Source organism: Bufo gargarizans, chromosome 8 (assembly GCF_014858855.1).
Source record: "Bufo gargarizans isolate SCDJY-AF-19 chromosome 8, ASM1485885v1, whole genome shotgun sequence".
NCBI lineage: Eukaryota > Metazoa > Chordata > Amphibia > Anura > Bufonidae > Bufo > Bufo gargarizans.
The window spans coordinates 182,245,627-182,261,426 of record NC_058087.1 but is presented as its reverse complement, the minus strand read 5'-3'; the positions used below and the strand labels follow the sequence as shown (position 1 = coordinate 182,261,426).

The 15,800-nt window shown below is 42.5% G+C and overlaps 1 protein-coding gene across 1 annotated transcript; it reads right to left on the bottom strand.

Annotated features, from left to right (window-relative positions):
• Positions 1 to 385: 385 nt before the first annotated feature.
• Positions 386 to 9,388, bottom strand: SOX8 (SRY-box transcription factor 8). Its single transcript, XM_044303406.1, has 3 exons — positions 8,665 to 9,388; positions 4,016 to 4,254; positions 386 to 2,513 (listed from the first exon to the last, which is right to left on the bottom strand). The coding sequence occupies exons 1-3, from the start codon at positions 9,075 to 9,077 to the stop codon at positions 1,786 to 1,788; spliced, it is 1,380 nt and encodes a 459-aa protein (XP_044159341.1). The 5' UTR covers positions 9,078 to 9,388; the 3' UTR covers positions 386 to 1,785.
• Positions 9,389 to 15,800: the final 6,412 nt, after the last annotated feature.

Here is a 15,800-nt window from a genome sequence, read left to right as displayed (position 1 = left end):
GTATTCGGTGCCACATCTTCAGTAAATAAAGCAACCTGACAAATACTTTCCACATTTATGTAGACTTGATTCAGACTGGGGCTGGTCCCAGACTGTCTTGGTTTCATAGTTGTTTTCTTAAATTAATATCTGCCCAAGAAACAAATTTTGACCTCTTTTTTCATTTTCATTAAAAAAAAAAAAAAAAAAAAAAAAATAACACACAGGCCTAACCTTTTCCAGGAATTGCACTTCCTTTAGAAACACAGGTACTGACCAAACAAATTATAATATAAAGAAACCCTATTCAGTCCCAATTGAAGTTTTTGGACCAATTTCGACCCGCCCCCCCCAACTGTTTTTTTTTTTTGAACATTTGTTCTTAACACACAACAAGAAAGTCAAGTCAGTTTTAATAAAAAGCCATTTTAATTTTCTCGAAGGAAGCATATACAAAAGTTAGCTTTGCTTAATGAAAAACAAAAATATCAGCGACATACATACGAACGGAATCGTTCACACGAACAGAAAAATAGAATTTGCCCAAGACAAAGAATTTTCTCTTAAATGCATAAACGTGAAAATCCGATCCGAAGACACATTTGTTTTTTTTAGAAAAGAAGTAAGAAAAAGTAGGACAAAAATAATTTCTAGATTTTTTTTTCAAATTTACAAAGTGTTTTTTTTTATATCTTAAAAAAGGCACAAGTTACAATAAAATAAAAATTATTATATGCTCAGCATACAATGAAAAGGAACAATAAAATGGGCACAAAAAAATTAGTAATAAACTAAGGAAAAAAATAAAATGACGGGAGAGGTTTTTAGTGTCTTAGTTTAATGGGAAGACTCTGGTCCTTGGTAATCTACGTGAATCAGAAAAATTCTTTAAACATGTTGGTCGGGGTTAATAAATAATTACCAATTTCTCAAATTTTTTTAAACATTATATAACAACCCCTATTACTATTATACATTTGCTGGTTGGAACAAATCCTCTTGTAAGTTCAGAATTACAATTTTTTTAATTTACAACCTCAAACTCCGTCAATTACCAAATTTTCTTCCTTCTCAATTCTTTTTTTTCCCTCCCGTTTCTACATTTGTTTCAATGAATAAAATCATTAATCACTTATAATATATGGAACATAAATATATTTATATATATATTTAACAAATCTCAAAAACTATAAGAACATTTGAAAAAAAAAGTTAATTACAACCAAACAATTTGCCTAAAATTTCACTGAAATAGACAATATGTAGTCCAAGCCTGAGACACAATGAAGTGACCATGGAGAAATTGGAACTTTTTTGTTTTTGTACTTGGAAGTCTATTGATGTTTTGTGAACAGCTTTAGGTCTGGAGAAGAACAAAGGGACTGTGTAAAGTTGACCTCAGGCTGGCCCTTTGCCCCAGCACTCAATGAAATGGAATAGTTAGAAGTGGGTTGATTGGAGACATTGCTTGGTCAGTATCTCATCAAAACCTGCTTATATGCCTCCAAATTGTGCCTAGAGAATCTTAGGTCCTCATGAGGAAATCAGAGGTTCATCCTTCATGGCATGTCGTGCTGGAGTCCAAAATTCAAAGCGTTTTATTAATGAAAAAAATCCTCATGAAAAAAAGTCAGACGGAAATGCTCTTAACTCATTTTTTTTATCAGCAGGCACTTACGTAAGAACTGGAACAGCGCCTCCTACCTGTACATTCTGTCTATAGTGCACATGTCTTGGAAGACTTCATGACAACCAGACATATCTATGGCATAATAGTTCTCAGTTTGAGAAGTTCAGAGTATTTGTTTAAGGCCTTGTCAGGGTTGTGTAGACTGGCTGATCCCAGTTGGCGTTGGGACTGTGGGAAGGTGGGATGGACAAGCTGTTGAGGATTGGGGTGGCATAGGGGCGCCGAGATGAATGGAAGTAAGGATACTGGTACAAACTGGATGGGTAACTAGAGTAGGGGTTATAGTAGTTGGAACTGGGGAGGTCTGTGTAGTCACATTGAGAGCTGGAGAAAGGACTGGGTATTGTGGAACTGGACACAGTGGTGGCACAAGCCTGGGTTGTGTAGGAGTTGTAGTCAGAATGAGTAGGGGATCCATGAGATTGGTCACTGTAATGACTAGGGCTTAACTGCTCCGTCTTGATGTGTGGCCTTTGCTGACCAGACTCAGAAGAGGAGGTTGAATTTGAAGGACTTTTATGAGACCAAACAGGTGCTTGTGGAGCTCCAGCTGGGTGTGCATAGGATGCAGCATAAGGTGGTACAGTAGGATTCTGCCCATGGTCAGCTGAAAGAGCCGCATGGCCATTAAGAGGCAAGTACTGGTCAAATTCATGGACGTCAAAGGCTTCAATGTTGTTGATGACTTCACTGCTCAACTCATTAATATCCACGTTACTGAAGTCGATGTTCTGACGCCCATTGTCCATCACTCTCCGTCCTTCATGTTTCAGTTCTTGCTTCCCACCATGGTGCAAGTCAGTCTTGGGGGTCGTTGGTGGAGTTGGAGGACCATGATTCTGACCTAGGAACAGAAGACAAAAAAAAGGAGAAGCCCTGTCATTATATGATAATATGTTGTACCTGCTGTTATGACTTTTTTTGTGTGTCTAATGACTAGAGAAAGTTTCTACAAATGTTCAAAAATAAATACTGTAATAACCCTTCAAAAAGCATGTCCACCTCAAAAAGGTAACCTGTACACAGAACATCTTCATAGCCGGCAAGTAACCATCATATGCTTTAAGAAAGAAATCTTTGTGGAATCCAGAGAATCTGTTTCTGGAAAGTTTTGCAGCAGAGCAAAAAATATTGTAAAAAAACTAGAACCACCAACCATCTCAAAAAGCAAAAATATTCTAGAAAACTAGAACCACCAACAATCAAATTTTTGCTGTAAATTTTAGAAAAACCTAGATATACAATAAAGTATCATTCAATGCTATCCAAAAAAGTAGTCAAAAGGTTATTATATCACTATTATAATCCCCCAATACTGCACCATCCTCAAGTACATAGGTGCCTAGAAAAACAAAAAAACTCAGCAAGTGCACATTAAATTTAAAGGGGTGCTCTTGCATTGAAAACCTATAAAAACACACTGTTAGAGATTTCTGTGTTAACATAGGGGTCGGGCCTAGAGATGAGCGAATCGAATCCCACGAAGTGGAATTCGACCTGAATGTCACGATAAATTTGATTCGCCTCAAAGCCAAATTGCCTCGTGTTAGCAAATTAATTAAACCTGTAATAGTGTAAAAAACTAAAAAAAAAATATATATATATCATACCTCCTCTATTTGCTCGCGATGGGCCGCCAGCCGCCATCTTGATTGAAGATCTCGGGCAAAATTCTGTGCATAGTGGCATATGACGTCACCACGCCAGCCGGCATGATGACGTTATCTCGCTTCAGATCTTCAAGCAAGATGGCGGCAGCCGGCCAGTCGTTAGCAAATGGAGGAGGAAAGTTAGATTATTTATTTTTTTATGTTAGTTTCACACTGTTCTTACACTCAGATGCTGTGTGATCATGTATCTGAGGGGTACAATGGCGGCGCCATCGCAGCTCCCTGTCATTGCACCCGCTACTTACAAAAAAAACAATGTAATTCATCAAGAAGCAAATTTTATTTGGCGAATCAAACTTTTCAAAAAAATTCTAATCTCTAGTCAGGTTCTCCATTTAGGATCCTCATCTGTAACCCAGAGTGGAGGGCTGCACAGTCTGTCTTTCAGGATGCTACACACAGAAAACCCATTACATTTGAATTTGCAATTCTTCCTTTCTCCTGCGGAGGCACTGCAGGATTACAACCAATCCAGGGTCTCCGTAATGGAATTGTATGTGATCATCTTATGTGGAGGGACCCTTTAAACAGAAATGGATTGTCCAAAGTGCGCAAGGTGATGACTACGGCAGGCTATCTATAATATGTAGATTATATGGTGCGTATTTCCAACTTGTCAAACAGCGCACAATAGAATCAGACCAGACTCTCTATCTGCCTGGTGGAGCCTCATTACCTGCATGCTCTCCATGAAGGTGACCATCTCCCATTCCTCCCAGGCCAGAGTCGGACTTGTACAGTTGGGAGCCAGGGTGATGTCCCAGTTCGGCCCCAGAATCGGAGTCGCTTTGTCCAGCTTTGACGCTCTTCCTTCTGCGTGGTTGATACTTATAATCTGGGTGATCTTTCTTGTGTTGCACTCTGAGTCTCTCGGCCTCTTCTACAAATGGACGCTTCTCGGTTTCACTAAGTAAGCTGTAAGGGGGGGAAAAAGGAGGACCATTAGTGAAAACCCAAAATGTAGATTGTACAAGGACCTGGTGGGTATAGGGTAGAGAAACTCCAGTAATCTAAGCTGTAGACCTGTAAAGTCTACAAACCAGTGGCCACCAACCGGTGTAGCAAGACTACAACTCCCAGCATGCCCTGACAGCTGGAGGTATCACAACAGCCAGGGCCCCACAGGATGGGGACCCTTTATTTAGACCAAAAGCATCGACTTAACCAAGAAATAACTAATATTAGTGGTTGCATTTACAAGTTCTCAAATTTCGGCTCATTGGGTTATGAGAATTTTTTATTTTAAGTGATACTTTTATTTTTTTGTATATGTTCCTGTGTCTGAGCTATCCAACTGGTAAAAAAATAATAAAAATAGAAAAATGAAATCATTGATAACGTGCAAAAAGGGTTAAAGAAAATTTGTACAGATTTGATCTTTTTTTTGGGTCATAAATTTTGTAAACTTTCTTTTCCACCTTAAAATTTTAAAATTCCTTGAAAAGCCTAGACTTTTAGCATCAAAGCTTCAGTCACTAAACCATCTTAATAGCAGACAGGAAAATATTTTGTGGTTTTTCCTTTGGGATAAAGTCATTGTTTTTGTCTCTCAAAGACAATTTTTTTCTGTCTTAATAAAATCCTGATTTTCCCAAATGAAGTGTATTTTGCAATAAATAAAATTTTTATAAAATATATTATCCAAATTTATATTTTTTTATGGATATGAGAATATTGATTCATCATGGCGCCTGCAAGTGAAAGATTTGTATTTTATTTTTGTTTTAATTTATATATCGTTATATTGTTGATATCTACTCTGCATACTTTATATTCATTTTTTTAGTTCATGCCTTTTTTCTATTTTTATCATTTTTAGTCACCCACGTCTATACTCATTTGACCCCAATCTTTCAAGGCCATATATTAAATCGTTGCGGAGGTGTATCCAAAACAAGGGGTCAGTCTGTTCCTTATACCACCCTGCTTATGGTCAATTTTCAAACCAGGCCTGCGAGGGTTAACTCCTGGTCAGACAGTCACCTGCCTTAACCAAGGGTGTAATAAAATTTCTAATAAAGAAAATAAAAAAAAAATATTTTCTATCACTCCGGTAATCGCCATGATGTGCAGAGTCACTAAATATTTATCTTGGATCCCTTGGACGAAAGTAAGAAAATGCTGATTTTTTTAAAATTATTTTTTTTAAGGAGAAGTTAACTCTTTCCTTACTGCACAGAATTCTGCAATCACACATTCAGTTTTTGGAGCTAAATAGAAGAGGAGAAGTAGAAGTCCTTCCTTCATGCTGAATCCTTTCAGAAAATGCATCAAAAACTGCTTAAATAATTCCCGCTTAGGGGGTATATTCACATGAGGGAGATTTGGTGCAGAAAATTTCATCCATCTAAAGGGGGCGGTTTCTGCCGCGAGCACATGGATTTCCGTAAACCCCATTCAGATATACGGAACCGTGGCTGAAATTTTTACACCAAATCTTTGTGAATCATTTTTCTATATTAATAATCATTTCTTTGTATTGTTACTATTATCACTTTTTTAACCAATGGCAATAATTTTAAAATTGTTTTATTAATTTTTTACTTCTTATATTATTACTACTATAAATTATTCCTCCTGTTATTACTACTAGATCCCTTATTATTCCTATTATTATATTACATAGTTCTTTTATTAAAGCAATTTATGTGTTTCTATTAGATTACTACTACATATGAAAGTTCAATCTTTTTTTCAAGATTCTTCTTTTTCTTCTTCAATTCACATTTTAATTTCCAAATTAAAAAGGACACTTTGTCTAGGCGTGGCGCCAATCCAGACCGCACAAAAATTATTCTCATTGGCAGTGACATGGTTAATTTCTGTTTACTCTCATGTAACATAAATGTAACCACCTCACAGGAACAATGCATCAATGTAGCTACAATGTATCATCGGTAATAGTGATGGGCAGAAAACGGGTCGGAAACAGGCGGAGAATTTGGTGCCATACAGAAGGGAGCGGACGTCACTAGAGGGTTAAAGTGATCTCTTGGGTCAGAATTAACATATACAGTAAGGACTTTGCGGTTACACCATTTAAAGGGGATCCAAACGATGACAATGGGTTAAGCCCATAATATAAACAGAGGAGATTTGAGGGATTTTAGGACTGGGAATCTTGTGTCCATGAGGAGCTGGAGGGAGATCATCGCTGCAATGCTTTGGGTATTGGGGGCTGGAGGGTCATTGGCACCAGGTCTGGGTGCCAGGGGGGGCTCTTTAACAGGTCTAATTGAGTCTTTGCCCCCAGAATAGGAAGCCTTGCCTTCATACTTGCATTGAGCCAGTTCTATGCTCTCATATGCAATTTCTATTTTATTTTTTGTAGATTTCCCCCGTTATAGTCAATGCTTTTGCCTCTAGAAAATGCAGATTATTATAATTTTTTTAACTTTTTTTTAAACCCAGCATGCACTCTGTTATTTTTACCCATAAATGCCCCCAAAAACACCCAAAGTAGCTCCATCCTTCTGCTCTGCTCTCCTTGCCTCCGTTTCTGGGACAGGTCTCTCCATCACACTGCATGATCTCTGCTCATAGTTGAATCAGACATGTTTTTTTACGTTTTTTTGGACCACACGGTCATAGTATTTTTGAAAATCACCCTTAGACCAGTTGGGTCTGTGGTTGCATTTTATGAAAAAAAACATTGGGTTCTGTTTTTTTAGCAAGGGCATAATGTATTACGACCTTACGCCCAAATGCCACGGACCTGATGCAGCAAGTGGACCCTGGCATGTGGCAGCCGCTGCAGCCGCCGGGTTGTCCTGTCCACATGGTCTGACCTGTGGCATCACACAGCGAAGGCATGGAGTCTGCTAACGCTTGTAGTGCAACCCTGTGGGCAGCGTGGTGGCTCCTGGGTCCAAATCCAGCCAAGGAGAACATCTGCCAGGAGTTTGTATGTTCCCCCTGGGTTTCCTCCGGGGACTTCGGTTTACACTAAAGACATACTGATGGGGAACAAGAACATGTTGGCGCCATGTAAGCGCTCCCTCCATCACCTAGTCCTAATACCAGCATCCATATGGTACAATCGTGGTGCTTTATATTGATTGAACTAACATGCGCATTAGTCCTGTAAGGGTTAAATCCTCAACCTGACAGCTGTTTAAGCCTATAAGGGGCAGCAGGGGGGGGGGGGTCTAAAATCAAGTTGCATATTAACCCTACAATGGCCACAATAGGAAGTCAAAGCTTATGCAATGTCCTCAGATCATCCCAATGTTCTGTCCATGGAAGAAAATTCAATTTTTTGCCGCATTTTACAAGCAGTAAGGGGCAGGAGGAGCACAGCGCAGAGCTAAGTGCTCAACATCTGTTAATTACCATGTAAACCTGACCCCGGGACATTAATCATGTTACTCTTCTGCCACTCACTGAGCCCTGACAGCTCTGCTACACCGCTGCAGGCTGGCACTGAATATTAACCACCCTGTACAAGCCATTGAGCCTTCAGCGCCCTCATACACAAGTTAAAATGTAGAATATTGGGGGAGGGGGTTATATTACAATTTCTCCGCTGCCCCTTTAAGGCATGCTGCCATAGATCGTGCCCTATTGCAAACTCAATCCTCATATTGGGCACTTATCTGCGGTAAATTGCGTGTTCTGCAGCCAAGAAAGTAATATCTCGATAAGTGATAGATATGATCAGTAATATTATCATTTATCTGTGAGATGCAGCAGAGCTGAGTCTGTCACTCGGCACAGCTCTAAACCTATAGCAGTCACACACATTCAGACAACCATTCCAGCTCTGCTACATCTATACGGCATCAACCGTGCTAGTTAGATGATGTTGGCACAGCTTTAGGCTACATGCACACGACCGTATGCGTTTTGCGGTCTGCGAAAAAAAAAGAAAAGGAGGACATCCGTTTTTTTTTTTTGTGGATCCATTGTAACAATGCCTAAAATGGACAAGAATAGGACATGTTCTATTTTTTTTGCGGGGCTACGGAACGGACATACTGATGCGGGCAGCACACGGCGTGCTGTCTGCATTTTTTGCGGACCCATTGAAATAAATGGGTCTGCATCCTATCCGCAAGAAAAAAACGGAACGGACACGGAAACAAACAAAGTTCGTGTGCATGAGGCCTTATGTCAGCCCACATGTTCTCTTAAAGCGGCAGATGGCACAGATGTGCCAATTTTTTTATGCTCTACCGTAATCTGCGACTGGCACGTTCACAACTCATCGGATATAATCGCAATTTTGGTATGACGGAAGTGGCGATTATCGATACAAGGGCTCGTACTGGGACAAAATTCGCCACTTCTGTGCCCAATGGGTAAAGTAAGAGGAACGCTACTCACCGCCAGAGTTTGCCCAACGTCTTGCTGAGCTCCGCGTTGTGTAGATGAGGGTACTGGTCTGCCAGCTTCCTTCGAGCCGCCTGTGCCCAAACCATAAAGGCGTTCATAGGTCTCTTGACGTGGGGTTTGGCTTTGAGGGATCCGGATCCCCGGACTGGCATGGGCACCAAGCTCCAGTCATAGCCTTTCAGCACCTGGGACACTGCCTCCCGGATACAGGCTGGGAATCGCTCATCCAAGGGCCCCTCGGGGTCGTTCTTGTTGATGCCCGCTGCTCTGTGGGAGTCTGATCCGGCCGGGGACAGCGGAGAGTCGGAGTCGGAGTCGGAGACGTGGGACATGGAGCTAGCGGTGCCCGCCGGGCTGCAGGGTGCCTCAGGAGCCTGGTCCTGCTCGGAGCTCATGTTCAACATCTGGGAGCCGGGGGGGGGGGGGGTCTGGCTAAATCAAGGCGCAAATTTGTTGGGGGTTAGCGCCAAAATATCGCGCCCCTAAATTGATCCTGGGGCGGCAGAATAGATAGTCCAAGGTAGGCTACAGTCCAAAACAATCCAGCCCCTGTGTCTAGGCTGGCAGGAGTGGTCTATGGCTTGATGGCAGCGGGCACAACTTGGGCATGAATAGCTTTCTGGAGACCAGTCGGTGGCATCAAGCGCTCAGTGGTGGCGAAGGAGCAAAGACATTTCCAAATCAGAAGGAGCAACCCAAATCCAGCACTGACTGCTCTGCACCATCATCTCCTGCTCTCCCCGCCTGCGCTGTAATAAGTAGAGGGAGCCCTCTCCTCCCCCACCATCCCATTGGCTTCAGCCAGGGAGAGGGCAAGACCTGCACTCTTAAAGGGGACCGTCCCTCTTACTGCTTTCCCACGTGTAGTATCTGGTTGCATGTTGTGATTATCAGGAGGGACACCTGTTAACACATAGTGTGCCAGAGAGCGTCCCTGGACTGAAAGGGTTACAGGGGGGGGCTTCAGTCCAGTGTAAAGATCCAGCGACTATGAATGGTCCTCTAGGCGCTGTAGGCATGTGTGCATCGCTCTATGTGTTTGTACAGATGTAGCAGAGCTGAATTTGTCATAGGTGATAGGAACGTGTGTTAATACCGGTGGTTTTGATGGAACAAAAGATAAATAAATACACAACAAACCCCTGGGGTCGATACTGCTTGTGGAGACCCAGTTGGTAGGGGGTCTTTCGGGCAATTAACCCCCACTGAAAAGCCCTTTTAACTTGTATTTAGAGTAATATTATAATTATTATCAGTGACCGTAGTGATAATAGGAGTATTAACACTATAATACTTGCAGTATTGGGGCTTTTTTTTGTGTTCCGTACACGGTCCGTATACGGAACCATTCATTTCAATGGTTCCGCAAAAAAAAAAAAACGGAATGTACTCCATATGCATTCCGTGTCCGTATTTCCGTTCCATTGAAAGATAGAACATGTCCTATTATTGCCCACAAATCACGTTCCGTGGCTCCTTTCAAGTCAATGGGTCCGCAAAAAAAAAAAAAAAAAAAAATGGGACACCTACGGAAATGCATTCGTATGTCTTCCGTATCCGTTCCGTTTTTGCGGAACCATCTATTGAATATTTTTATGCCCAGCCCAATTTTTTTCTATGCAATTACTGTATATGCCATACGGAAAAACGGAACACAACAGAAACAAAAAACGGAACAACGGATCCATGAAAAACAGACCGCAAAACACTGAAAAAGCCATACAGTCGTGTGAAAGAGGCCTTAGTAGCAGTTCAATTATTAGGCCCCTTTCACACGAACGATCCGGATTAGGTCTGGATGCATTCAGGAAAACTCGCAGCATTTCGCAAGCAATTAAGGTCCGTTTTGTCCTCGATTGCGTTCAGTGGTTCAGTTTTTTTTTACGCGGAGCAATGCGCATTGATGCGTTTTTTCACGCGCGTGATAAAAAACTGAAGGTTTACAAACAACATCTCTTAGCAACCATCAGTGAAAAACGCATCGCACCCGCACTCGCCTGCTGATGCTTGCGTTTTTCACGCATCCTCATTCACTTCTATGGGGCCTGCGTTGCGTGAAAAACGCTGAATATAGAACATGCTGCGATTTTCTATGCAACGCACAAGTGATGCTTGAAAATCACCGCTCATGTGCACAGCCTCATTACAATGAATGGGTCAGGATTCAGCGCGGGCACAATGCGTTCGCATCACGCATTGCATCCGCGCGGTAAACTCCCTCGTGTGAAAGGGGCCTTATTATTACTAATAGTATTATAATAACAATACATTATCCCTGGCAGGAGTAGTAATAAGAATTTTAGTAGTATTAATAGTAGTATGAACATATTAGTGTTTGTAGCAGTAGTACTATTAGTAGTAATAGAAGTACTATTGTTGGCAGTATAACATTATTGGTAGTAGTAGTTATAGGAGTATTTGTATTACTAACAGTAGCATGAACATAGGGAAACATTTATTAAACCAGATACGTCTGGTTTTTGGCGTAAAAATCTCGTAGATTATGTCATTTGCATGTTTTTTTCCAACATTTGGGGACATTTTGTGACATTTACGGAGTCACTTCACTTTTTTAAAGTGACCTTTGTATAAGGTAGAAAAGTGAGATTAGACCTGGATTATGGAACATTTATTATTGAAGACACTTGGAAGTGTCGCCAAAAAAATCGCGGCCTACGCCAGAGAGCCCCCGGGGGTATTATTCAAGACTATGTCATACAACACATGATAAATGTCCCCTCCTAGTATTTGTAGTAGTTCTAGTATTATTAGTAGTGCTATAGTAGTAGTATTACCAGTAGTTGCATTAGTGGTGGTATTAATAATAGTATTATTACTGTCAGTAGTAATAGTAGTAGTTCTAGTATTTTTAGTAGTGCTATAGTAGTAGTATTACCAGTAGTTGCATTAGTAATAGTGGTGGTATTAATAATAGTATTATTACTGTCAGTAGTAATAGTAGTAGTACTAGTATTATTAGTAGTGCTATTAGTAGTTTTATTACTAGCAGTTGCATTATTAGTAGTAGTACTAATAGTATTAGTAGTGGCAATAGTATCAGCTGTAATAGTAGCAGTAGTAATAGTTGTAGCAGTAGTAACAGATGTAGCAAATGTAATATGATAATTATTATTATTACTAGTTGCAAAAGTAGTAGTAATAGCTGTGCAATCTAATTAGTACTAGTGGCATTAGTAGTAATGGCAGTAATAATAGCATTAGTATGATTATTATTGGCAGTACTAGGACTAAAAGCAGGGGTATTAGCATTCTGCATATGATTAGTAATAGAAGTATTATATGTAGCATTATTATTAGTGGCTGCAGTGTAATATAATGTATTAGTAGTAATAGTAAGGTAGCAGTAGTATTTGTACCATATGACAGCATTCTAGCTGTGTGATCCAGTTTGTTGGTAGACTCTGCGCGGTCGGTGACACTATTTCAGTACAAGCTTTACTTCTTAGAAATGACAGAAGCTTCTCTTGATGATGTTATTTTAGTAGCAGCAGAAGGTGTCACCGACGCCAGCTATTGTCACCTGGATGTGTCAGAGGTGTCGCCTCCATATTCCTAAGTATAGTGATGTGGATGAAACTGTGTAACTGCAGGGTCCTGGATACAATGTAACTGCAGGGTCCTGGATACAGTGTAACTGCAGGGTCCTGGATACAGTGTAACTGCAGAGTCCTGGATACAGTGTAACTGCAAGGTCCTGGATACAGTGTGACTGCAGGGCACTGTATACAGTGTAACTGCAGAGTCCTGGATACAGTGTAACTGCAGGGTTCTGGATACAGTGTAACTACAGGGTCCTGGATACAGTGTAACTGCAGGGTTCTGGATACAGTGTAACTGCAGGGTCCTGGATACAATGTGACTGCAGGGTCCTGGATACAGTGTAACTGCAGGGTCCTGAATACAGTGTAACTGCAGGGTCCTGAAAACAGTGTAACTGCAGGGTCCTGGATACAATGTGACTGCAGGGTCCTGGATACAATGTAACTGCAAGGTCCTGGATACAATGTGACTGCAGCATCCTGGATACAATGTAACTGTAGGGTCCTGGATACAGTGTAACTGCAGGGTTCTGGATACAGTGTAACTACAGGGTCCTGGATACAGTGTAACTGTAGGGTCCTGGATACAGTGTAACTGCAGGGTCCTGAAAACAGTGTAACTGCAGGGTCCTGGATACAGTGTAACTGTAGGGTCCTGGATACAGTGTAACTGCAGGGTCCTGAAAACAGTGTGACTGCAGGGTCCTGGATACAGTGTGACTGCAGGGTCCTGGATACAGTGTGACTGCAGCATCCTGGATACAATGTAACTGTAGGGTCCTGGATACAGTGTAACTGCAGGGTTCTGGATACAGTGTAACTACAGGGTCCTGGATACAGTGTAACTGCAGGGTCCTGGATACAGTGTAACTACAGGGTCCTGGATACAGTGTAACTGCAGGGTCCTGGATACAATGTAACTGCAGGGTCCTGGATACAGTGTAACAGCAGGGTCCTGGATACAGTGTAACTGCAGGGTCCTGGATACAATGTGACTGCAGGGTCCTGGATACAGTGTAACTACAGGGTCCTGGATACAGTGTAACTACAGGGTTCTGGATACAGTGTAACTGCTGGGTCCTGGATACAGTGTAACTGCAGGGTCCTGGATACAGTGTAACTACAGGGTCCTGGATACAGTGTAACTACAGGGTTCTGGATACAGTGTAACTGCTGGGTCCTGGATACAGTGTAACTGCAGGGTCCTGGATACAGTGTAACTACAGGGTCCTGGATACAATGTGACTGCAGAGTCCTGGATACAGTGTAACTGCAGGGTCCTGGATACAGTGTGACTGCAGCATCCTGGATACAATGTAACTGTAGGGTCCTGGATACAGTGTAACTGCAGGGTTCTGGATACAGTGTAACTACAGGGTTCTGGATACAGTGTAACTACAGGGTTCTGGATACAGTGTAACTACAGGGTCCTGGATACAGTGTGACTGCAGGGCCCTGGATACAGTGTAACTGCAGGGTCCTGGATACAGTGTAACTGCAGGGTCCTGGATACAGTGTAACTGCAGGGTCCTGGATACAGTGTAACTGCAGGGTCCTGGATACAGTGTAACTGTAGGGTCCTGGATACAGTGTAACTGCAGGGTCCTGGATACAGTGTAACTGCAGGGTTCTGGATACAGTGTAACTACAGGGTCCTGGATACAGTGTAACTGCTGGGTCCTGGATACAGTGTGACTGCAGGGTCCTGGATACAGTGTAACTGCAGGGTCCTGGATACAGTGTAACTGCTGGGTCCTGGATACAGTGTGACTGCAGGGTCCTGGATACAGTGTAACTGCTGGGTCCTGGATACAGTGTAACTGCTGGGTCCTGGATACAGTGTAACTGCAGGGTTCTGGATACAGTGTAACTACAGGGTCCTGGATACAGTGTAACTACAGGGTCCTGGATACAGTGTGACTGCAGGGTTCTGGATACAGTGTAACTACAGGGTCCTGGATACAGTGTGACTGCAAGGTCCTGAATACAGTGTAACTACAGGGTCCTGGATACAGTGTGACTGCAGGGTTCTGGATACAGTGTAACTACAGGGTCCTGGATACAGTGTAACTACAAGGTCCTGAATACAGTGTGACTGCAGGGTCCTGGATACAGTGTAACTACAGGGTCCTGGATACAATGTGACTGCAGAGTCCTGGATACAGTGTAACTGCAGGGTCCTGGATACAGTGTGACTGCAGCATCCTGGATACAATGTAACTGTAGGGTCCTGGATACAGTGTAATTGCAGGGTTCTGGATACAGTGTAACTACAGGGTCCTGGATACAGTGTGACTGCAGGGCCCTGGATACAGTGTGACTGCAGGGTCCTGGATACAGTGTAACTGTAGGGTCCTGGATACAGTGTAACTGTAGGGTCCTGGATACAGTGTAACTGCAGGGTTCTGGATACAGTGTAACTACAGGGTCCTGGATACAGTGTAACTGCTGGGTCCTGGATACAGTGTGACTGCAGAGTCCTGGATACAGTGTAACTGCAGGGTCCTGGATACAGTGTAACTGCTGGGTCCTGGATACAGTGTGACTGCAGGGTTCTGGATACAGTGTAACTGCTGGGTCCTGGATACAGTGTAACTGCAGGGTTCTGGATACAGTGTAACTACAGGGTCCTGGATACAGTGTAACTACAGGGTCCTGGATACAGTGTGACTGCAGGGTTCTGGATACAGTGTAACTACAGGGTCCTGGATACAGTGTGACTGCAAGGTCCTGAATACAGTGTAACTACAGGGTCCTGGATACAGTGTGACTGCAGGGTTCTGGATACAGTGTAACTACAGGGTCCTGGATACAATGTGACTGCAGGGTCCTGGATACAGTGTGACTACAGGGTCCTGGATACAGTGTGACTGCAGGGCCCTGGATACAATGTGACTGCAAGGTCCTGAATACAGTGTGACTGCAGGGTCCTGGATACAGTGTAACTACAAGGTCCTGGATACAGTGTTGCATTTGCTAGAATGTTCCATGCACCCCACCACACACACACACTCTATAAGCCAAGACTGGGGTTCTTGTTTGCATACAAGGTCAGTCTTAGTTTCTGGAATTTTAGGGTTCAGCTACCAGCGACATGAGTCACCTAACATTTCATGGTTTGTCAATGCTGCAACCGCGATGCAACGGTCGCAAAAAGTCCAGACATGTTGGACTTTGTGTTGCCCGTCCCAAGTTGTGCGCAACTTTTTCTTAATTGACTTTAACCAGTTGGAAAATAGTCGCGCGGCAGCGCGTTGCAGACAAGTTACACATATTTTTGTGTTGCATGACTTTTCTGCAACTTGGAGTCTCGCGACACATGCCATCCTGTAGCCGAACCCTTAGTTACCTGCGCACGTGGCAGATTACGTATTTTTTCAGTACCAGTGTATGATTAGACAAATCTCATGTACATTTTGCGTATATTATACGTGCGGAAATTGACCTGCCGTGCGGATTTTAAAATCTGCAGCCTGTCAATGGTCTGTTTGATTCCGCGCCTTCTGTAGAGCGGTTTTCCCCATAGATTTCAAAGGGGTCGTTAACGTAAGCAGAAAATCTGCACCA

Bases quoted from the DNA above. Each gene is read 5' to 3' on its own strand.
- SOX8 (XM_044303406.1), bottom strand. From the start codon at position 9,077: ATGTTGAACATGAGCTCCGAGCAGGACCAGGCTCCTGAGGCACCCTGC. The intron at 4,255-8,664 runs GTGAGTAGCGTT...CCCCCCTTACAG, and splicing joins ACGTTGGGCAAACTCTGGCG to CTTACTTAGTGAAACCGAGA. The intron at 2,514-4,015 runs GTAATGAGGCTC...TTCTGTTCCTAG, and splicing joins CCTTCATGGAGAGCATGCAG to GTCAGAATCATGGTCCTCCA.